Source organism: Rutilus rutilus (genome assembly GCF_951802725.1).
Source record: "Rutilus rutilus genome assembly, chromosome: 10".
NCBI lineage: Eukaryota > Metazoa > Chordata > Actinopteri > Cypriniformes > Leuciscidae > Rutilus > Rutilus rutilus.
This window is the reverse complement of record NC_140215.1, coordinates 23,597,607-23,621,287: the sequence shown is the minus strand read 5'-3', so window position 1 is coordinate 23,621,287 and position 23,681 is coordinate 23,597,607. Positions and strand designations below refer to the sequence as shown.

Here is a 23,681-nt window from a genome sequence, read left to right as displayed (position 1 = left end):
CGCAAAGCGAATGCAGAAGTGCCGTTCACCCTGTTACGAGTTGATGAACCACTGAAACGATTTTGGAAACATTATTTTAAGGTACAAAATAATCTTTGGTGTTGCTTTAAAGATAGCATTATTTATTCTTTTGGCCACGATAATAGTGTAGCGAAATCTCTAATATTGTGACAGCTCTAGTTGCACTATATCTTAATTGACTTTATCAGACTATTTACCTGCACTATTATTCGAATACATTTTCATCAAGCTAACTCATTCTCGGTTCTCAAAATACTCTTGCCATTCACTGTGTAAAGGTTAAGGTTAAAAGAGACAAAGCTAATGAATAAATTAATTAAGGGAAAAGAGCAGATGCTTGTTCGCTCACAGCTCCGCTGGCAGACAGCTCATCAGCACAATAATATGATGGACTCAATCTGGCGAGCACAAGCACAACTACAGCGTTTTTGGCACATGCTGTTGTGGAATTTAATTCTTACAGGCACACTCGTACACAGACACACTGCTGGATATCAGCTCAATGGCACAGCTCAGAGCAGAGCTTCTAGACAGACTTTGTCATTCTGCCCCATTATTATCTGTAACTGCATTAAAAGCACAACAGTGACCAGTCTTGAGGGTAATGCATTACAACGCGAGTTAAGTAATCAGATTACTTTTTTCAAGTAATTAGTAAAGTAACGGATTACTTTTAAATGTACAACAAAATATCGGAGTTACTTTTTCAAATAAGTAACGCAAGTTACTTTGTTTTCCTATTTGTTGACTGACACCTCTCCCACCCCCACGTTGAGAGAAATCGGGAGCAAGTGCAGAGGCGTAAACATGATGCTTATTGTAGTTATGCATTTACTCATATCACTTTTACAAAAACAGATTTAGTATTCCTCAAAATGAATAAAAAACGAAGAATATTACGTAAACCCGCAATAATTAAATGTTAAATTAAACAAATAAACAAGTCTCATTTTATTAACCAATGTCTTTGCTGCTGACCTTCGATGATCCAATTCAACCATACCAATAAGCAAAAATGACTTTAGATAAACATCTCATTTGTGCTACTTTTTTTATTGCTGAAGAAAGAGAGTTGAACTTTTTTCTGCTGCATCCTATTCTTCTTCAATCCAGAATGGCAGAACAGCTGAAAGGTTTTTCAGCAAATTTCCTTCACCTTGAGGCTTATTCGTTTCACTTTTGGTGTGAAAGAGCCTTTACATTAGCTGAAAATAGAACTTTTTTTTTGTTATTAAAAAACTAACAAGCAAGCCCAGCCCAGCCCAGGACAGGTGAGAAAAAGTAACACAAATGTAACGCAAAAGAAACAACGCATTGCTTTCCATAAAAAGTAATGCAATTAGTTACTTTTTAGGAAGTAACCCAATATTGTAATGCATTAGCCTACTTTTAAAAGTAACTTTCCCCAACAGTGACTGCCCAGAATAATTTCCCCCTATTCATTTTCTCCATAGGGATTGCAGCTCAATAAAGTGTTCCAAGCTATCTGTGCCCAAAGACTTCCACTCAATTGGAACGCCATTCACAAAGTTGTACACATCCCTTGCCTCTTGAATCATTATTTATTAAACATCATGGCTAATTTATATGTGCTTTCACAAATCAATAAGGGCATAGTACCGCATCTACACAGTGCCGTGCCGCTCGCATGTTAGTTCAGTTTAACACATTATACCAAATTCATTCCACATTTTCCTCAAAATCGATGCAGAAAAAATATATATATATAAAAAAAAAGATTTTGTATGGGCCTGGTGATTTGTCATAGCAATAAAGCACGAAAATTGAGAGAGGGAGAGAAAAGACAGGGAGAGAGAAATGACAAAAGAGACAAAATATCAGCAGGAGCTCTTGCACAGCAAAAAACGGGACAGATTTCATAGAGCAATATGACGACAGCAGATGACGAATATATTGCAGAGACTCTACATGTCTGTTTTGCAGAGATTGAAAGAGTAAAAGCATTGACCACAATATACAAAAGACGATCTACGATGGATTGCAAGGAAATATCTGTGAGAAAAAACACAAATAAACACCTGTATTCAGTAAACAACAGCATCCTACAAATGTGCTTGTTTTCTTTTAGCTATGAACAATCAAGTCTCTTAAAGCTGATAAATCTTGCATTAAATCACAGAAAGCAGAAATCAACTGTGGTTCGAATGGACAGGGAAATTAATGTTTCACATCATGTTCAATGCCATTACATGACGCAACAGTTTAAAGTCTGTGTGAACCGGAAGTTGCAACTGACTTCAGTGTTGTGGCTTATTCCCAAGTGAAACGGGATATTGAATAGAGGGCAGGGCTTTACTTTAGCGAACCTCCTCTCATTATAACCACTGCTATCTGGTCCCAAAATGTGCATGCATCCTTCACAAAAGTAATCCATCCGGCTCCAGGGGGATAAACGAAGGCCCTCTGAGGGTAATCCGTGTGGTTTTGTCGTAAAAATATACATATTTAAAACTTTATAAACGAAAATAACTGGCTTCCGGTAGCGGTCGACACGCGTTCACTGAAATGGATGCTGGCGTATGACGTAGGACGTAGCGTAGGAAGCGTTGTGACGTAGAACGAATGTGACAGCGCAGACAGAGAGCAGAGCAAAACAAAACTCTACGTTCGTTATACGTCACGATGCTTCCTACGCTACGTCCTACGTCATACGCCAGCATCCATCTCCGTGAACGCGCGTCGACCGCTACCGGAAGCCAGTTCGTTCTACGTCACGATGCTTCCTACGCTACGTCCTACGTCATACGCCAGCATCCATCTCCGTGAACGCGCGTCGACCGCTACCGGAAGACAGTTCGTTCTATGTCACGACGCTTCCTACGCTATGTCCTACGTCATACGCCAGCATCCATCTCCGTGAACGCGCGTCGACCGCTACCGGAAGCCAGTTCGTTCTACGTCACAACGCTTCCTACGCTGCGTCCTACGTCATACGCCAGCATCCATCTCCGTGAACGCGCGTCGACCGCTACCGGAAGACAGTTCGTTCTACGTCACGACGCTTCCTACGCTACGTCCTACGCCAGCATCCATCTCCGTGAACGCGCGTCGACCACTACCGGAAGCCAGTTATTTTCGTTTATAAAGTTTTAAATATGTATATTTTTACGACAAAACCGCACGGATTACCCTCAGAAGGCCTTCGTTTATCCCCCTGGAGCCGGATGGATTACTTTTGTGAAGGATGCATGCACATTTTTGGGACTTGAAGGAGATTCTAAAATTCTAAAATAACTGAAAATGTGTTCGTCTGAAAAAAGATTGACATATACATCTCGAACGGCTTGAGGGTGAGTAAATCATGGGTTAAATATCTTTTTTGGCCGAACTATCCCTTTAATGTGCACTAACAAAGTGAATGGTGTCAATTTTGATTTCATGACGACTTTAGCCCACTTGTTATTTATATTGAGGTAGAAATTGTGAGTACAAAATATTTTTAAAATCCTTTCCCTTAATCGTTATTCAGTAAATCATGAACTGGAGTCATGGGGTCTTTTAATATTTTTGTGGACAATAGAGGGATTTGGAGTCAAAAAGGTTGAGAACCACTGGTGTAATAATTTACAAAGTAAATAATTCTTCACACTAAATCTATTCAGACTATTTTACATTTACATCATTTACATCACTATCAGAACAAAAGTTGAAATATCTAAATGAATGGTTTAGTGTCTAAATAATACTTTAACAAGACTGAGAAGGCTTGAAGCAACACTACCCTGCCAAAACTGTGGGATAGGAATATTATGGCACTACTACATTTGAACTGGCAAATAACCAGCGGGAATGTGTGCCGATCATAATGAATGGGATGAAGGATTCCAAATACAACAGGCATATCTAGCTCTACGGTGACATAGAGTTTTTCCTGTTTGACTTTTGGCTTTTCTTGTCTTTGTAACAGCAGCTGTTTAGAGGCCCTATGATGCTCTTTCCGCATTTCAGAGGAATACGCTTTCCGGCAGTTAGCAGTTTGGCAGCGACTGAGTCAAAAAGGCATTTCCTCTGTGGATAACCTACTCCTTTCTCCCACTTTCACTTCCTGTCCTGCTTTTTTCTTCTCTGTGTTTTCTTTCTCATTCCATATGGATGGCTTTAATCCTCTCACGGCTGATTCAGTGTTCCACTTTATTCAATTTTTATTCATGGCGACTGCTGTATAATTCCTGGCCGTCTGAGCCCACTGCAATTCACACCGCTCTGATAAATAATCTCATGGAGGGCGACTGGATTTTCAATAAAGAAGAGGAATGGTGACAAAAACAGACTCGTTTGCATAAGTGAGTTACAGCGCAGGCCGTAGATTCCGCATAGGTGGAGGCGGAGACATTTCACACTGATCCGAGACCGGTCATTATCATTTTCAGCACAAAACAGCAAAAACAACCCTGGGTTTGTGAAAGAGAGAGAGAGAGGAACCCTATTCCACAGTGTGGAGGACTGCCACACCTGAACTGAACAAAGACACATTAAAAACAGAGGATGAATGGAGCAGAGTTCACACACCTTTTGACCACTACATTTACCTGACCTGCATGAAAATAAAATAAAATAAGTTTGCAAGACAAGATAAAATTAAGACATAAAAAATAAGATAAGTTTGCAGATTTTCAAACAGCTTTGCATAGTTACAATGTTGGTAATATATGTAAATACTGTTTTCTCTAGTCATGTAGGACTGATTTCAAAACAGTTTTTACATTTCAACTGCACAGACACCCAAGTTTTATTAAAAAGCAAGAAAGGAATGAAAGCAAGGAAGGAAGGAAAGGAAGGAAGGAAAGAAGGAAGGAATATAAGGAAGGAAGGAACAAATGAACGAAAGGAATAGAAGAAAGGAACAGAAGAAAGGAACAAAAGAACGCAAGGAAAGAATAAAAGGAAGGAACGAATGAAAGGAAGGAAGAAAGGAATGGAAGGAAAGAAAGGAATAGAATGATGGAACGAAAGGAACAGAAGGAAGGAACGAATGAACGAAAGGAACAGAAGGAAGGAACGAAAGGAACAGAAGGAAGGAACGAATGAACGAAAGGAACAGAAGGAAGGAACGAATGAAAGGAAGGAACGAATGAAAGGAAGGAAGGAAGGCAGGAAGGAACGAAGGAACGAACGAACGAAAGAAAGGAAGGAAGGAATGGAAGGAAAGAAAGGAATAGAATGATGGAACGAATGAAAGGAAGGAAGGAAGGCAGGAAGGAACGAACGAACGAAAGAAAGGAAGGAAGGAATGGAAGGAAAGAAAGGAATAGAATGATGGAACGAATGAAAGGAAGGAAGGAAGGCAGGAAGGAACGAACGAAAGAAAGGAAGGAAGGAATGGAAGGAAAGAAAGGAATAGAATGATGGAACGAAAGGAACAGAAGGAAGGAACGAATGAACGAACGAAAGGAACAGAAGGAAGGAACGAAAGAAAGAACGCAAGGAAAGAATGAAAGGAAGGAACGAACGAATGAAAGGAAGGAATGAATGAAAGGAAGGAAGGCAGGAACGAACGAACGAAAGAAAGGAAGGAAGGAATGGAAGGAAAGAAAGGAATAGAATGATGGAACGAAAGGAAGGAACGGAATGAAAGGAAGGAACGAATGAAAGGAAGGAAGGCAGGAACGAACGAACGAACGAACGAAAGAAAGGAAGGAAGGAATGGAAGGAAAGAAAGGAATAGAATGATGGAACGAAAGGAACAGAAGGAAGGAACGAAAGGAAGGAAGGAACGGAATGAAAGGAAGGAAAGTAAAGAACGAAAGGAACAGAAGGAAGGAAGGACGGGACAAAAGGAAAGAAGGAAGAAAGAAAGAAAGAAAGAAAGAAAGAAAGAAAGAAAGAAAGAAAGAAAGAAAGAAAGAAAGAAAGAAAGAAAGAAAGAAAGAAAGAAAGAAAGAAAGAAAGAAAGAAAGAAAGAAAGAAAGATTACTAACCAATTAAATAGTTGGGCATAGAAAATGTTGTATTCACTATAGAAATTTCCATGACCTTTAAATATTTGATTCATTTGCATGACTTTTCCAGGCCTGAAAGTCGCAGTTTAGTCAAATATTTTGATGATATTGTCAGGATTTCCATGAGTGTAAAAATCTTAATGGAAGTGTAAGTGATGAAAATGTTCATTTTGACACCTTTGACAAAAGATAATAGATGCGAATTCAAACTCCTTTAGTATCTAGGAGAACAGCAAAATTGGTTCTTTAAAATAATAATAGATAAAAATTATTCAAAAGAACAATTAGTTTGCAAAATCATTAATTCAAGCTTCCCACGGGCCCTATTTTTCCAGAAATACATCAGCACAGGATAAAAAAAAACGTCACTTGTGAGGACCTTGCACGATGCTGTTCGAGTCTCAAATGAAAAGTGTTCCTGCTCTCGATCAGCAGACGGGTCTGTGGAGCGTCTAGACATCTGTAGGGCGAGCGCCGGGCTCAGGTTTCTCACAGCAGATTGCACGTCTGTGACCGTGAACCCTGTGACCTCAGATCTGTTGACCCTCCGTGACCCCTGTCAGGGAGAAGCACATCTGGAGTCCCAGGCGGGGAGAGAGTGCTGACACGGCCATGAATCAGACACAGTCGTTCTGTCTCAGCAACGGCCCCATCAATAACACCACCGGCCACGATCCTCCAGCTGAATCATACAGAAGAACACCGTCTGTTCAGCCGCTGTGACGCGTCTCCTCTTTACATGTGCTTTTCACATTCTCTAAGGCCAGAAGCGTGATCAAAATCACTGTCAGAATGCAAACATGAAACAAGCGTGTGCTGCATTCTCAGTGTGTGTGGTGGTTATTTATACACATTTGGAAGGGTTCGGTAGAAATACTAAACACCCACGCAATATCACTTGCCTTAAAAGGGACTTCAATGATAACGCTGGTTTAATGCCACAGATATTTGAAGGTAATATGACTGCTAAGGTTTATCATCACAGCAATGCAAGAATGCATGTCAAGTATGTACAACAGGACTGCACAATCTGCCAAGCATTTACGTCTATATTTAAGCACTTGCTTATGTTAGTCTTAACAAGCATCTTAGCGATCGAAACAATTCATCCCCTTAATTTTCCATCATGCAGAGAAGTTCAATACTAATTTTCTTCATTTGTCAGTCCCAGGGGTAGATATTGAATACGGAATTTTCTACACACAAAAAAGCAACTGCTCAAAGCTTTACGATGATATAGCAGCGGCAACCTGAGGTGAAGGCTGGTAGATCTTCTGCCCTGTCACTATAGGCACTTGGCAATCTCATCTCACCTCCGCACAGTCTGTGTGCCGCCCACGTGTCCGCACATGCTCGCGCTCCAAACAAGCCACAAACATACTCAAACAAACAACGTACACTCATATGCACCTCTAACAAACACACACACATGCTCTAATGACCCAAATAATGCAGAAAAGCTCTGAAATCTAATTGGATGAGCAATGGGAGGCTGTTTTTAATCGCACTTAAAGGGATAGAACACCCAAAAATGTACATTCTGCCATCATTTACTGACCCTCATGTCGTTCCAAACCCGTTTGACTTTAATATCTTCTTTTATGTTCCACAGAGGAATGTAGGTCATACAGGTTTGGAAAGACGGTGAGCAAATGATGACAGAATCACTTTAGACTTTTTTCCATCCTACTCTGAAAGAGACGGGAAGAGACCGAATGAACGTTGCATATTAGCCAATCAGACGGGAGCTTGTGATTTTGGCATGTCCTTGGCAAGTCAGTGATCAAACTGTTTTTAGTGACAAACAATTTGTCTGTTTGTTCACATCGGTGTTATATTAGTATTATTTATATTAGTGTACCGAAATCTCGAGCTTTTTTCCATTACTAAGACGAGACGACACCAGTGTCATTAAACGATAACTGTGACTTTATCAACATGCGATATCTCTGTGTGGCAATAAAAATACTTTTTTGCGGTTGTTTTAATAGAAAAACATTTGGAATTATTGGAATTGTTATTAGTAATTTCACCGTTTTAATTTTTGAGAAGTTTCTTGTTTTATCAGTTTTCATAATGCAGACAGTTCATTTATATGATAAATAGCCTATAATAAATCAGGAAACTAGATGAGGTCAAATAAACCATACATGCGAGTCGACATTCTTTTGATTTGTGCTTATAGGTGAAAACGCAATGATTCTGATAAAATGTAAAAATACATACAACCGTTGCGATTATAATTTTGAGCAAAATAATTGTGATGATCAATTTAACCATTATGCAGCATGATGAAAATATGACAGTTTTCATTGACTAAAACTAGGCTAAATTGCCCAAGCATTTAGTCGACTAAAACTTGACAAAACAAAAAGAAGAGCAAGGTTGACTAAATATTATAAAAACTAAAAATTTAAAACAGCTGACAAAATCAACACTAATTTATAAACTATGTACGAATATTTTGAATGACCATTTATTTGTATATTTCCAGATTTTACTTTTAGTTTAGGTTTTAGTAGTTTTATGTGCTTTTCTCAATTTGTTTAATTATTTATATTTATCTTTAATTTTTTTTAATCTTAGTTTTAGAAGTACTTCAACTTCAACTTATTTATTTTCAGTTAGTTGCCAAGGCAACCTTTCTAATTTATAAGTTCAAGCGTTCATGTAATCATTTCATTTCAAATAATGAAAACATTTTAATAGTTTAAGTTAACAATAACAACACTGGTTCACACTGAACGCAAACAAAAATCTGTTCAATAACAGTCCATTAGAACAGAGTTTTTAAATCGTTTTTATTATTTGTCTTTTGATTGTGCCTAGTTAGGACAAAGCGTAACAGGCTGAGATTTTATTGACATCTTAGCGTATCCCCAACCCATCGTGAAATCCCATTCTGCATAACTTCCTAAATAAATCATGTCCTGATATCCTGCATGTTACCGTGCAGTATTGCAGAATTTTTGCATTTAGTGTGGACAAACTAATCACGTAGTTGCTGGAAACTCAGTCTCTCGTGGTGTAGTGCTTTAAAATAATATTCACCGGAGGGCAGCTGCTTTTTATCAATGAGAACAATGAGAGAGGAAGAGGGCCATCATAAACTAGAGCAGCCTAGAAAGCTTGTGTGAAAGGATGGGATTCTAGCAGCCATTATACATGTTACCATGAAGAAGAGTGGAGAGGAGGATAGAGCACCATCCCAGAGAGAGGAGAGAAAACTCACTAAGTTATGGCCGGGGTGAAGGGTGACGATGTGTGAAAAGAGAGGGAGAGGAGGTGTGTGTCAGGGAGATCATTCCCCCTCCGCAATTAAAACAGCTGCCAAGGTTAATCTATGCCTGATCGATCAGAGGCTTCTCACACTCCGTTCAGTCTTCAGCTGGGAGATCGCACCGTCCATCTAAATGAAGCTCGCCGTGAACTTGTGTGCGTGACTCTGAAAGAGCGTTTCACATTTTCTAAGCAGGTGTACGGCTTACAAAATCAGTCAGAGGCTAGCAGATGTGCGCTGTTCTGTGGATAACAACAGCCCTGTTTCACGGCAAGCCAAAAGCATAAATAAACAGCATGGAAGTGTGGAAACCTTTTTCTGCACCAAATCTATTCACGCCAAGCCTGGTGCAAATGTAGGACATTTTTTGAAAAATGTTTGATTATATGAAAAAAAAAAATATATATATATATATATATACAAATTTATACATTTACAAATACTGAAAACATTTAATTCTTAAGGCCCTTTAGATATGCATGTGGAGAAATTGCATTGCAGATTTTCCCCAAGTGAATGTGTCATATAATGGTACATGCACTTTTACAAGTTGATTGTACTGAAATGTGTGTTGGCAGTGCCTGTACACAACCATCATAAAATGATAAAAATCCATCCAGTGTTTTTTTTCTTTTTTTTTTTCTTATATGTTTTCCCCCATCTCAAATCAAGCTGTTCGATTTTGTGACGACACAAAATCGACGTCCCTACCACGATTGTTGATTGACAGCAGCGTTTCAACACAGACCCGCCCTCGCTCGTGAGCGAGCTGTCTGTCATCATAGTCCGCGCGTCATTGTTGATACGCTGGAGCACTGTCTATGAGCAGAATGGCGTCTAAGCGATTGTGGTGTTCTGTTCTTGGGTGTAATAACGAACACAGCAGTCATTTTGATGTTCCTAAATCCGAACCGCTGAAGACGCAGTGGCTGAGTTTGTTTTCGAAGGGAATATTCCCCACAATCAACATCAATGCTTTCATGTTTGCATGAATCATTTCACACACCAGACTGCTTTACAAACGAGGGTCAGTATAAAGCTGGTTTTGCTAAGAAGCTGCTCCTGAAAAAAGGATCGATACCAACTATTCGTGTTCCTGCTGCACCTCCAGAAGAAGAAGTGAGTGTAATGTTTTATTAACCTTTATATTAATATTTATATTAATCTTTGCAAATCGCTTGCTGCAGGCTTCACGATGAATGCGGCTGTTTACACTCAGGGTACATTACGGCATGTTTTCTATGTACGACATTCTCAATATAATTCATAATCCCACGTTTACAATGAACAACGCGTTATGGATATTGTGTTATTGTGTTACGGTGTACGCACAGAACAGAGAGGCGGGGTGAGCAAAGCTCATTATCATTTAAAGTCACATGCACTTAAACGCGTGCTGAAAACAGAGCTGTTTTTGACCAGGTAAAATGAGTGTTTTCTTACAATACTAATGAGAATGTTTAATTAAAGTATATTACAGACTTTTAATTTAGACCCTAAAGAATCATATTAGCTTGTACAAAAATGGCATTATTTGACCCCTTTAAAATTTCAACATGCAGAAATCAACCAAACGTTCAGAAAAAAGGGTGGATGATCTCAGCAGAAGCTTTGAAACCAACAGGAATGCATTTCCTCTTTTTAAAATCTTCTTGCGTGAAAGTCTGTGCAGTCAATCACACACTGCATGTCATAAATAAGGCTAAAACAGTTCGGCTCTGTGACCCACAGAGAATGTTAAGAGTGTATTGTGTTGATGTCAAAACAGCTGGACTCAGTCAGCAGGTGTGCGCACATCCTCACAAACACACACTAACAATGTGCCTCTATGATGCAGCAGAACAGCATGTTTGGTGATGCTCAGTTTACACACTATCTAAAGCAATGTGTTTGTAGAATGAGTGCGGTTTTTTTTCTCCTCCTGCTATTGTTAGCAAAATAAAAGAAACCTTGCCACCCTAATCTTTCTAAACTGTTGCTCACACTGCAGAATTCAGAGGTTTGTAAAGCTTGTGGCATTCAAATGAGATTTCTCTTTTTGGAACGTAACACTTGCGTGAACAATTATCATCAGTCCCGGGAATATGTTCACACGGAGGATGTCTTCACATCTGCTGCTCTACAGGATTAAAAGTGAAATAATTCCTCCTGTCACAGCCTTTGGTTCTGGTGTGACATCCTCCTTCTGTTGAAATCTTTCCTTAAGAGCGTGTTTTTGTTGTGCCGCCCATTTTCTGAGAGCTGAAAAGCTGCCATAAATTAGTAAAAAAAAAACAAATGAGTCACCACAGCAGCTCTCCAAGTAAATGGAAACGTAGAAAATGGGGTGATGGAACATTTCCAAATCTGCACTTCACTTACGTATATCCATAATTAAAAAAAATTGTTCACGGAATAACACATCCGGAGCTGGGAATTTGGTGTTGGAGGGGTGAAAATATTGGTAAATGGATTGTATAACAAGTGACGATGCCAGCTGTCTTGCACTCAACGAGGAAGACCTCAGCAACATGTGTGTGAAGACGTCGTCCATCAATGCAAGTGTCGGTGCATTTTGCACAAGGCTGCAGATTCTATTCGCATGTGCTGAGGACTGCCGATACGGTCAGTCTGATGTCTCTCGCTATGCGTGCAGGCATGTCCGCGGACAGCTGCGGTGGGAGGGGCTTGGATGCAGTGCACCCTGCTGCTATACGGTGTAACTGGGGAAAAGAAGGTTTGACTGGCTCTGTGGTGGCGGTAAGGGGACAAACGGTCTGGTGGTGTCTGAGGATACAAAAGACACATGTGCGCGGGCATTCCGCCCGGTAACACTCGAAAGCAGAAACACGATTGGATGACATTGAGTCTCAAATGTATTCTCAAACTCTGTGGCCTCTTCACGCAGGCACTGCACCAAACGCGGGGCCCCCTCCACAGCACTACTGCATTCAACCTCTCATTTTGTTTTTAGAGACAGATTAATTGGAATGTTGTTGTGCAAAGTTGATTTCCAGGGTCAAGCCTTCAAAGCTTAAACATGCATTCATTGCATTCATTGAGCCTAAAACCTTTTATTTTTCCATTTCTTTAAATCAAAACTTGCTTCTCAAGGCTCTTCGCTTGAGAAGTTGTGCTTCGGGAGAAAGAGAAAAAGAGACTAACGGGAAAAGTGCGCTGAAAAGAGGTGCGAGAAGCGAAGCAGCATGCAAATAACTCACTATACAAAGTCTGACAGCCATTGATTTTTCCCCCTGTATTTCACTCTATTTTTCACTGCATTGTTTGATTGCGTTTGTGGTGTGACTCATTTCTATCCTTTAAGCAGGGCCATCCGGCATTTCTTTAGATACACTCTCAAAAGCAACACAAAAGGAGAAAAAGAACTGAGAGAGCGAGCAAGAGAATGAGAGGGCACAAAGAAAGAGGTAAAGCCGTGGTTTTGTCCTGAAGTAAGGCATTAAGACAGCTCTAGGAGAGTGAGGATGGGAAATGAAAGGCTGTATGGGTTAGTTGAAAGCAGGACTACATCTGAGCGGGACTTAGTATTTATTAACCAGAGACACTGTCCAGGAGGAGCAACTCATAGTTTAAACAAATCCGTGGAATTCGCCCTTCGCCGGGAGTTTGATTGACAGGCGATCTGACCAATCATAATGCCGATATTTTGTGCCCCATTGTATTTGTCCAACAAACAAACCAGACAGTAGAGTTATTAGATTACCGTCGGTGGAAAAATGGTGAGTATTGAAAAACGGCGTGTATTGACGTCTTTCCGCAGTTGAAACAACATACCTTCTGATGTTCATTCATGTTTAGTTGGTGCTGTAACTAGTAATAAAGAGGAAGAGATGATGAGTTCACATCCCGCTTGAACTGAGGCAAAACATCGATCTGTCACGACACATTGAAGAGCCGCAAAATGGTATTTGTTTGAATTTCTTTTTAAAAAAATGACTAAATTTGAAAGCTGAGACTTTGTTTCATTCCAAAAGTAACCTATGCTCTATCTTGTCTGTTCACTCTGTCGGCGCATTGACAGTGTCCTCCGCAATGTTATTTTCACTGCGTGAGAATGTTTACATGTGCACCATTAATTTATACGATTATGAGCTTAATTGCATTAGTTTAATCGAAGCATGTTTACATGAGGTAAAGTTTAAACACAATATTGCCAAAATCCCATTATAATCGCATTATGAGGGTGCAAGTAAATTATGTGGTGTGAGAGCTTGTCGGACGTAGCAACAGTAACTAAGGGGGGCGGGTCTTTGCGAAAGGTCAATTGCAATGTTCAATATGATGGTTATAAGAGAGAGGAAGCCTGCCTTCCATTTAAAATAGCTTATTGACTTTTTGGTTGGTTCAACATCTGATTTTTAATAGTAATACAGTAGGTGGTTTTAAACAAGTCTGCCACATGGTCTCTCAGCCTTACCAGCTAACAAGTGTCCAAAACCCCTGTAAAACGACACCCAACACCCAAACGAGTCTCTAGATACCTAAACATAGTCCGATATTGGCTGAACATGTACCATAGGGCTGCTTTGTAACGAAATAATAATATTTAGTAACCTACAAAGTTAACCTACGACTTCAACAGAATTATGGAATCACGAGCAATGTCGAAAAAGGCCAACAACTGGTATGAATCAATGTGAATCTTAAAATAATGAATTTGTTGATGGGAATTTGGTAATGGAGCTGGTGCTAATTCTAAAAGCTAAAGACAGCCATAACTGAACAATAGATTGTGGACATACTTGTACTAGAAAAAAAATAAAAAAGCTTAACAATACAAAAGTGCTACTTCACAACACTGTGTGGGCATTTATGTTAAAAAGCAATGACCCCATGGCCGAGAGGATGCTGACCTTCCATCGACTGCATGGAAGTCAATATGACTATTAGACTATTGAGTTTTCTTACCCAACATTCCAAAGCACAGTCGATACAGTAGTTAGTAGAAGAGAACATAAAAGAAAAGCCAACAGAGTCCAAACCACATAGAATAATTTATACAATCATTTAGACCAGAATAGCCCTAGATCCCATAATGCACCACACTCTTTATAAGCAGAGACAGATGAACACATTAAATGCAGTTAGCCGTTAACGTGTTTCTCAACAGTAAAATCAGTCACCCACACACAGGTACTCTAATGTTAGTAATTGAGTATGTTGGTAATTGCCGATCACTCTAGTGCTCTCTCTCTCAAACGCTCACTCTAAATTAATTTTAGCAAGCATTTCCCTTTTTAGTGTTAATACTACAATAATTGAACCGACACTCTGTAAAAGTGTAGAAATGAGCTGATACAGGACAATAATCATCTAAAAGAGTCCCCTAGCATATTACAGATGTTTCTCTTTATTTGACAATTTACGTATATGAGAACATACAACATGCTCATATATGAACATGATCAGTATGATTTGTGGTGAGATTGATGACAATGGATCCTGCAAGACCAGTTCTACTGTATCACAGAAATCTAATATGGGCGTTGACTCTCAGACAGCGACATGGAGCTTTCAGATGAGACCTAGAGGTGCAGAGGCCCTCGGTTTAGTGTTAGCAGGACTTACGGGGGCTGGTCTTGGTGGGGCTAGGCACCCAGTTCTCGGTGAAGTTGACGTTGCACATGTTGGTGCCGCAGCAGCAGAATCTGTAGGTGCCGTTCTGTATCTGCGACGGCGTGGTGGTAACCACACAACGGTCGTCATGGCAGTCCTGCTGGTCGCCGATGTAAGTCCAACAGCCTGCGATGAAAAGATGCAGATGGTTGAGTGAATGAGAGTGAGACACTGTAAAGTGAGGGGGGGGGTGTACGCACATTTCAAGGACTATAATATAATATAATATAATATAATATAATATAATAAAATATAATATACATTTTAATATGCCAATGAATTAATGGAATAATCATTATAATTTAGCTTCAATATAATACAATTTTAAAATGCCATTTAATTAATGAATGACAATGAATGAATACTTATATAAATGTATATAAATGTATATTATATTATATTATATTATTCATAACATTATTTTATATTGCATTGTTTTATTATATCATATTATGCCAGTTATTTAAATACATAAAATTATTTAGATTACATTCAATTCAATGTTACAATGAATTAATGAAATAATGAATATTAATTAAGCTAAATATAATATAACTGAGGTAAACTAATATCCATTTTTAATTCATTCATTCATTCATTCATTCATATATTTTATATACATTTTAAAATGAAAATGAATATTAATTCTGCTTTTTATTTAATTAAGCTATCTAAATGATCATATATTTGATTTTATTTATTGAATGTATATCATGCAAATCTTTATTTAGCAGACTCTGGGTTGGTCCGTTGGGGTGCAGTTATTAGCTTAATTTAAAGGAATAGTTCAAACTAGTATGCTGTCATTTTTCAGTGGGTAAGCTAAGCAGACAACAATAGCATACTTTGAAAAAAAACATGGTGGTAATAATGAACAAACTTACAGTCAAACCAAAATTTATTCAGACACCTTCAACATTTCCCACATTATCACAGTTTATTCGCTATAGTTTAGAAAATGGTAATAAAATACTACAAGAACTCAGTCATCAAATTAGGGTTAGGGTTGATATTTTACTGGTTTAGCCCATCCTTCTGTTACACTGTCTCACAAATGAATTAGGTTGAATAGCTGTCAGATTATACCAATTTAGGTCAACCAATTACCAAGCAATGCTTCATTTTGTTCAGTCTGTGGTGTAAAAAGGTTGCATTAGCAATCAAAGAAAAAAAACACTTCAGCAAAACATGGTCAGGTCAAAGTGTCTGAACAATTTTTGGTCCCAAGTTTTTATAAATATTCCTAATAGTCCACTGTATGAAGAATTTTTGGGTATAATATGTCACAGTTTACTTTATTTTGCTATCCTCACTTACATAAATGAACTATAGGTGTCCTATCTGGTGTCTGATTAATTTTTGGTTTGACTGTATATTTTTGGTTGAACTGTCCCTTTAAGAAAAACAGAAGTCAATTGAAGGCTTTTGGTGGAAAAGTTTTTGTGTGTTTGAGTTTATTCTGACCTTGTTTGACCAGTCGGATCTCGCCGTCATGCGTTTTCTCCCACAGGCCGTAGCAGCGGCTGCTCTTGCTGCACAGGATGGTGTTATTTTCTCTGGTGATGTGCCAGTCACCAGCCACACTCTGCTCATCCACCTGCTGGTGCTGGTCCTTAAAAGCACACTCCCGCTCTCTCTCCTCACTCTGAGCAGCTGCCGAGACACAACAAATGAAAAGAGATGAGATTATTAACAGAACATGCAACATCCGCCAGGAACACTTTCTGTAGGCCTACATACACAGCATGGAAAAAGAAAGCGATCATTAATTATACCGATCATAAAAATCCAAGTTATTGAACTTATTGTGAACAATTCAACCATGATGTACTGTACGTTTCATTTAGAAAAAAAATTGAGCTCGTAATTTTTATCAAAATGTCAAAACTGGTCATCCGGTGAAAACGACTTCTCTCTGGTGACATAAGCAGGACTTCCCCAATCATTCAGTCCATTTAAACTGCAAGCTCACATTCATTTACCTCCATTTTTGAACACCCACATCTCAAAATTCAACCAATAACCGATAGATAGAACCAAATCTCCACCCTACATTTTACACTAGAATGTGTGAATAGCACAATATGAAAGTAAAGATCTGTCTCTACTTCCATTTCATCATAATGTTAATGGGGAAAGACCGACGTCTCCAAAACAGCTAGCTAAGATTACGTCAATAACATATTTTCACATCACCGATACATTTTGACAAAATAATTTGAGCTACTTGAATTTAAGTTTATGTTAACTTAAAAAAAGTCAAGACCCCTATGGTGAAAATCAAGCTTTTAAATGTTGTTTATATGTCTATGTGGTGTTTTTAATATGCTTTAAGACAAAACATGTGCAAATTCATAAGTCAACACCATTGCTGAGTGTTTTCTCTTTAAAACTGTCTTTAAAAGACAATCTCTGTCTGCAGTCTCTATCAAATCGCTGGTGTTTCTGATGTCACAAACTACCTTGTAACCAATCAGGTCAACATGTGATTGTCAATGAGTGGATCTCTGAGCTGGTGTGAGTGAGTGGAGGCGGGGCTTACTTGCATATTCATAGAACCGTTCATACTAAATGAGGCAAGGGTGTAAAGTTACATTCAAGATATTTTAAGGCATGAAGAATTTTTTTTAATTTCTGCGATCAAAGGTAAGTTGTTTTAAGGGATAACATTATTGACTATTGGGGGGCTTTAAATGTTATATTTGTTTGTTTTAATAAATCTTCATAATCTTTATAACCTTCTTCATAAATTATGAAATGAATTATATGCAATATTTTATAATTATACAGCATATATATATATATATATATATATTAGGGCTGTCAAACGATTAATCGCATCCAAAATAAAAGTTTGTGTTTACATAATTTATGTCTGTGTACGGAGTATAATTATTTTCTATATATAAATACACACACATGCATATATATAAGAAAATGTGTTATTTATATATATTTGAAGTTAATATGAATTTAATTTAATTTAATGTGAATTTTAATATGACATATATATATATATATATTTAAATAATACAATAAAATTATTACTTTCAGCCATATACTAAGCATTATGATTTTTACCGTTCAATTTACAAGTGGTTTTCCTTTAAACATACATAATTCAGCAATTATGTACGTTTGCACCTCGCACGTTTGTTTATTAGATATTTTGACAAATTTAATAATGATTTCGGTTCAGTTCATTCATCTTTAACAGATTTCTCCCCATAATCAATGCAGGGTGCCGTGTGGGCCTACATATGACTTATTTCAGCCCTACAAAATGATTTTCAGCCTCGTTGAAGGAGTTAATTCTGTGCAAAGGATAATGAGGTTGAATGTGGGTGCGTACTTCTGATCGATAGCTAAACCTTGATTAATCGGACGCAATAGGAGGGGCGGGAGGATCTGAAACGGTCCAATGGCTTAATGCTGGGTGAAAAAGAACAGAACACCTGGGGTCTCCTGCGCACCTGCTGCTTTTTGAACCAACCATGTACAAATTCACTTGTGTGTACACAATGCACACCACCCAAAAAACTCCTTTACAGTGCTTCCCATAAGTCACTGTCTTGACAACACAAGAAAAGAGGGGGGAAACAACATTGCACTGAGAGTACGTGCAGAAAACGAACCTTTTGAGCAGTGCCGTGTAGTTAGAGAACACAAAACCATGATGACTGATAAGGGCCCTAGCCAACGGGATTGCCCTCATTTCCATGGGCAGAGCCAGCGGGGCTGAATTCTGCTGTCGGCTGATCGCAATCTCCACCGCAGCTGGCCTGCACTCACCCCAACTGTATCCAATGAATTAATCCTCTCTCTCTTACCCGCAATGTCATGCAAATCGCCAGGCCAGTGTCTGAGTTACCAAGAGGGAAAAATCATAATGCCACTCGTTTAACAGGCTTGGTGAAGTCATGGATCTGGACTATTGTATTCACAGCGTTCAGACAAGCGAGCTGGGAGGGGAAAGAGCCCCCTGGTAGCATCTTCGCCGTATCCACGTCCCATCGGAGTCCAGAGACAGAGAGAGAGAGAGAGAGAGAGAGAGAGAGAGAGAGAGAGAGAGAGAGAGAGAGAGAGAGAGAGAGAGAGAGAGAGAGAGAGAATTGCCGCTGTATGTCTCTGAGGGAGGCCTTTGTCTGCTCCTCTACAGGAGCGAAGCCTGAAACGGTTGCACCGGTTAATATCATGCCACACACACACACACCAGCAAGTGGTAGCGCAAGCTAGGATGAATGTGTCCTTTGCGTAGCCGCGGATGCCTGACACTGCAGGACACCTCATTATACGAGCAATCCTTAATCTAAAACAGCGCTGCTCGACCTGAGACCGAGGCGCAAAACGGTCCCTCTGTGGCTAGGGGAGAAAAAAAATTGTTCCAGTTTGGCGTGCCTCTCATCAAGACAAAACACAGAGCTCCAGTGGGGGCCATACAGGGCCGCTGATGGTTCGGAGATGCCTCCCAATTACAGAGTTAAAGATGGAGGATCCCGTCTCTGCTGACGGTAATGAGCACATGAGGGCTGCGGCAGATGTTTAATGCTCATGTCCACTTCCCCTGTAACACACTGTCTCTGAGATTGAGCATTTGTATTTGCAGATTTTGCGCTGTTACGAGAGTGCGACAGGGGGTGTAATTTCACGTTTGTGCCGATTGTGTATTTTAGGCCCTGTCTTTGTTTTTGAGTCAGCGACACAGGTCATTAGGCGCGGTGGTTTCCTGTAATTTGGGTGAGAAGCCGTGGCCTACCCCCCGACACAGGGGTAGAAAGGAACAAGAGCGCCCTACAGCACGACTTTCAGATCCAATCACAGAACAGCACACAGCAAAGGAAAACAGTGTAGCATTTTGTCTGGCTCAAGAGCAACACCTCAGGCCATAAGTGGCTCAGAGTTTGTGTGTTGGAGAAGAACAGCAGAATGCTAAACCTTATAGCAGGGCACTGAGACAAAATCTCTGTTTATTGGTTAAGAGTTTGCCAAGGGGTTTTCTCAAGTGTCTCCTTGAGGAGATAGGACTATTTCTTCTCAAAGCTGGCCCACATTTCCACTGACTTAAGTGCCGAACGATGATGTAGCTGATATAACTATGTTACAGAATAACAGGGCCATGACACACCACAATCTTCGTTTAGAGCTCACTTGCCTAGTTTATGAGGTATATTATAGAATTCTAGGCTCTGAAATAAAAAGCTGCAAGTTACTTGAAAAGGAACATTTTTACATCAGTCATGTTTTGGCACATCTCTTCTGTGCTGATGAATTGAATGATTTGAGGTAGAGGTTTGATTGGGAAGGATTACCAATCCCGCAAGAATCTGTCTTGCCCACAACTTTCACATTTTGTTCTACTTCAATGCATGAATGCCAGCAATAAGAAGTCAGTCTCTGTCTGGTGATATTTTGTCGTCTTCCGGAGTCATAGACCAGAGGTCTTCAACCCTGCTCCTGGAGACCCACTATCCTGCAGAGTTTAGCACCAACCCACATCAAACACTCCTGAACCAGCTAATCAAGGTGCTTGAGATAACTTGAAAATTGCAGGCAGGTAAGTTGGTTTAGGTTGAAACTAAATTTAACAGGATAGTGGAAGGAGGCACATCACATTATGTCACACTGGCCACACTGTAGGGTCGACAGACAACATTGTTCATTATGGGAGCCATTTAATTGTCTGGCATCAGTGTAGAAAGACTTTGTTGAGGTTTCTGGTTCATCAGCTTCAACATCAGCTCAGATACTGTCTGATAGAAATGTCATTATAGCTGATCAATAGTCATCCAGACACAGTAGAGATTTGCAGTTGGTACAATATTTTTTTTTTCCTTGAATCCCAAGAGACGTTTTTTTCTCATAATTGGGTCTGACGGCACAATCTGAATTTCTTTCATTCCTGTACAGTACAGCTGGGATGAGAGAATTTCGGTCAAGTGTTTTCCTCATGTCATGATTAATTAAGCTTTCACCAACTGGCTCCGTTCCATCTGGACATGCAAGACAGGCATCTTCGAATCTCCCAAATGACTCGGATATTTATTTTCTCTGGTTGGTGGCGGGAAAACATTCCTCCACCTCTAGGTGGCAGGGTGCTCTGCTCTCCATCGGGAGAGAACCACAGAAGGGAGGAGGGTGAGGACAAGGGAGGGGAGAGGGGGATTGTGGGATTGTTTTTGGGGGCAGTGGAGTGGAGTCTGTACCAGCCTGACTCTACCCTGCTACTGTTTGTGCACCGGCTCAAGGTTAAAGCTGCCGCTCAGAGGCCTGTCAGCATTTTCCCCAGATAACACTCAACTCTGCCTTACTGGGGACCTTCGGCCTGTGTTAATTCCACCTCCCGGTCTTCATTTTAAAGGGAAAGTGCAGTCAAAAAAAAGCTGGTGCTACTTCGTAACAACCGTAACTGACTCTTTTGCTGGCACTGGGAAAAACGAAACTGGGCTTTTCTATAAAGAATACATCAGAGTAAAGGACTACATGAACCTAAGCCGAGTACAAATCATGATTAATTTATCACATCTCCGCTGAGGCCAAAAGCTGAGGCTGTGTCTGCCAAAGAGCCGGAGGGCCTGTGGCCGTTTCCTTTCGAGTAGATTATCTGAGAGGCTGGCACAGGCCCCATCTCCTGCCAATGTCTCTATGGACAGGGAAGCTGTCAGGCTGGCTCTCAGATACAGGAAGGCATAGGAGGAGTGCTGGCACTGGAGGGGGCACCAGCAGAAACCTCATTCCAGCTTGGCCTAGGAGAACTTGGGGGCCAAATGAAAGGAAGGAGGATGGTTCAACAATTCCAGGGCCATCTGGCAAGGCAGAACCACGCAAGACCATCAGGCAGTTAGATTAAAGGGATACTCCACTTTTTTCGGAAATAAGCTCATTTTACATCTCCCCCAGAGTTAAACAGTTGAGTTTTACCGTTTTAGAATCCATTCAGCCGAACTCCGGGTCTGACGGTACCACTTTTAGCATAGCTTAGCACAGATCATTGATTCTGATTAGTCCAGTAGCATTTCTTTCAAAATGACCAAAGAGTTTCAATATTTTTCCTATTTAAAACTTGACTCTTCTGTAGTTAAACCGTGTACTAAGATCGACGGAAAATGAAAAGTTGCGATTTTCTAAGCCTATATGACTAGGAACTACTCTCATTCCGGCGTAATAATCAAGGAACTGTGCGGCTGTACCATGGGTGCAGCAGGCGTAGTGATATGACGCAGCGCCTGAAAATAGGTCTAATAGGTTAGACAAACTTAGTCCCGGTCACGTTGGAAGAAGTTACCGAGCTGGGGACTATTTTCAGGCGCTGCGTCATATCATTACGCCTGCTGCACCCATGGTACAGCCGCACAGTTCCTTGATTATTACGCTGGAATGAGAGTAGTTCCTAGTCATATAGGCTTAGAAAATCGCAACTTTTCATTTTCCGTCGATCTTAGTACACGGTTTAACTACAGAAGAGTCAAGTTTTAAATAGGAAAAATATTGAAACTTTTTGGTCATTTAGAAAGAAATGCTACTGGACTAATCAGAATCAATGATCTGTGCTAAGCTATGCTAAAAGTGGTACCGTCAGAACCGGAGTTCGGCTGAATGGATTCTAAAACGGTAAAACTCAACTGTTTAACTCTGGGGGAGATGTAAAATGAGCTTATTTCCGAAAAAAGTGGAGTATCCCTTTAAAGGCAGGGTAGGTAGGATTTATTAAAAATTAAAGATCCAAATTTGTTAAAACTTTCTATATATATCAATACATAATTAAAATGTAAGAACTCTGAAAAAAAGAGTATAAAAATCAAGTGACTCTAGACCGTTTAATCTGTATTAAACACAGCTCATTATTTCGATTCGGGACGAATCAAAGGATTGGCTTAGGCGACTGTCACTCTCTCGCAACCATGGCAACCACCCTTTTGCCACACAGCACCTACCCACTTGCGCGCGACGGTTTGATTTGAGGAGTGCGAGAGGCACGGAACCTGATCACACCTCCGTCCAGTAGATGGCGGTAATGCACTATGTTTGCAAGCTGCCAATAAAATCTATCGAAGAAGAAGAAGAAGGCACTGAACCTAGGAATACCAAAACAATGGCAGAGAAAGAGCAATCTAAATTTACAGTACCGGCATATGCAGTTAGTGAAGGCAAACCAGGCAAAAAAATGCCCCTTCCCCTCCGCTTGTCTCAGGTAAATAATGCGTCCTCTAGCTCAGCGGTCGGAGTCGCGCGTTCATGTGTTTTGGGGACGTGGCTTTGGAAGAAGCACAGAAATGAGGGGGTGGAGTGAATGGAAATAATGAGATGTCTTTAAAACAGTCGTGAGAGGTCTACAGACACTCGATTTTGATACTTTCTTTTTCAGAGTACTTACATTTTAATTATGTATTGATATGTACATAAAGTTTAAACAAATTTGAAAAATAAAATTTTTAGACCATTTCTACCTACCCTGCCTTTAAGTGGCATATTGGTGTGATATAAAATGTCATTGTACTATAGTAAGGAAAGGAAGGCTGTGTGAACATTTACCATACAGTAGATCTTGCATAGAAGTTTAAGTGTGGCATTTGTAGTAAGAACAAAGTAAAGCAAATTTAAAACCAAGAATTCTTCTTCTGGCTTACTGAATACTGCCATTGGTCAGTCAAACAAACTCACACCATTGGTCAAGACAATAGCCGCTTTTCCACCGTCGGGCCAAACGGTTTTCATTGCGTAACTGTTCCATTCCTTGCTGATCCGGGCAAGCTGGTACGGATAAGGTTTCATTTTCCACTGTGGGGCCGTTACATTTCCGACACACG

At 39.9% G+C, this 23,681-nt stretch overlaps 1 protein-coding gene across 1 annotated transcript in view; it reads right to left on the bottom strand.

Annotated features, from left to right (window-relative positions):
- bmpr2b (bone morphogenetic protein receptor, type II b (serine/threonine kinase)) overlaps positions 1-23,681 on the bottom strand; it is a 79,296-nt gene that overhangs the window by 25,470 nt on the left and 30,145 nt on the right. Inside the window, exons 2-3 of the mRNA XM_084420707.1 lie at positions 16,342-16,530; positions 14,830-15,003 (exon numbers count right to left, since the gene is read on the bottom strand). Coding sequence (XP_084276833.1) covers positions 14,830-15,003; positions 16,342-16,530 — 363 coding nt within the window. The remainder of the gene's footprint in view (positions 1-14,829; positions 15,004-16,341; positions 16,531-23,681) is intronic.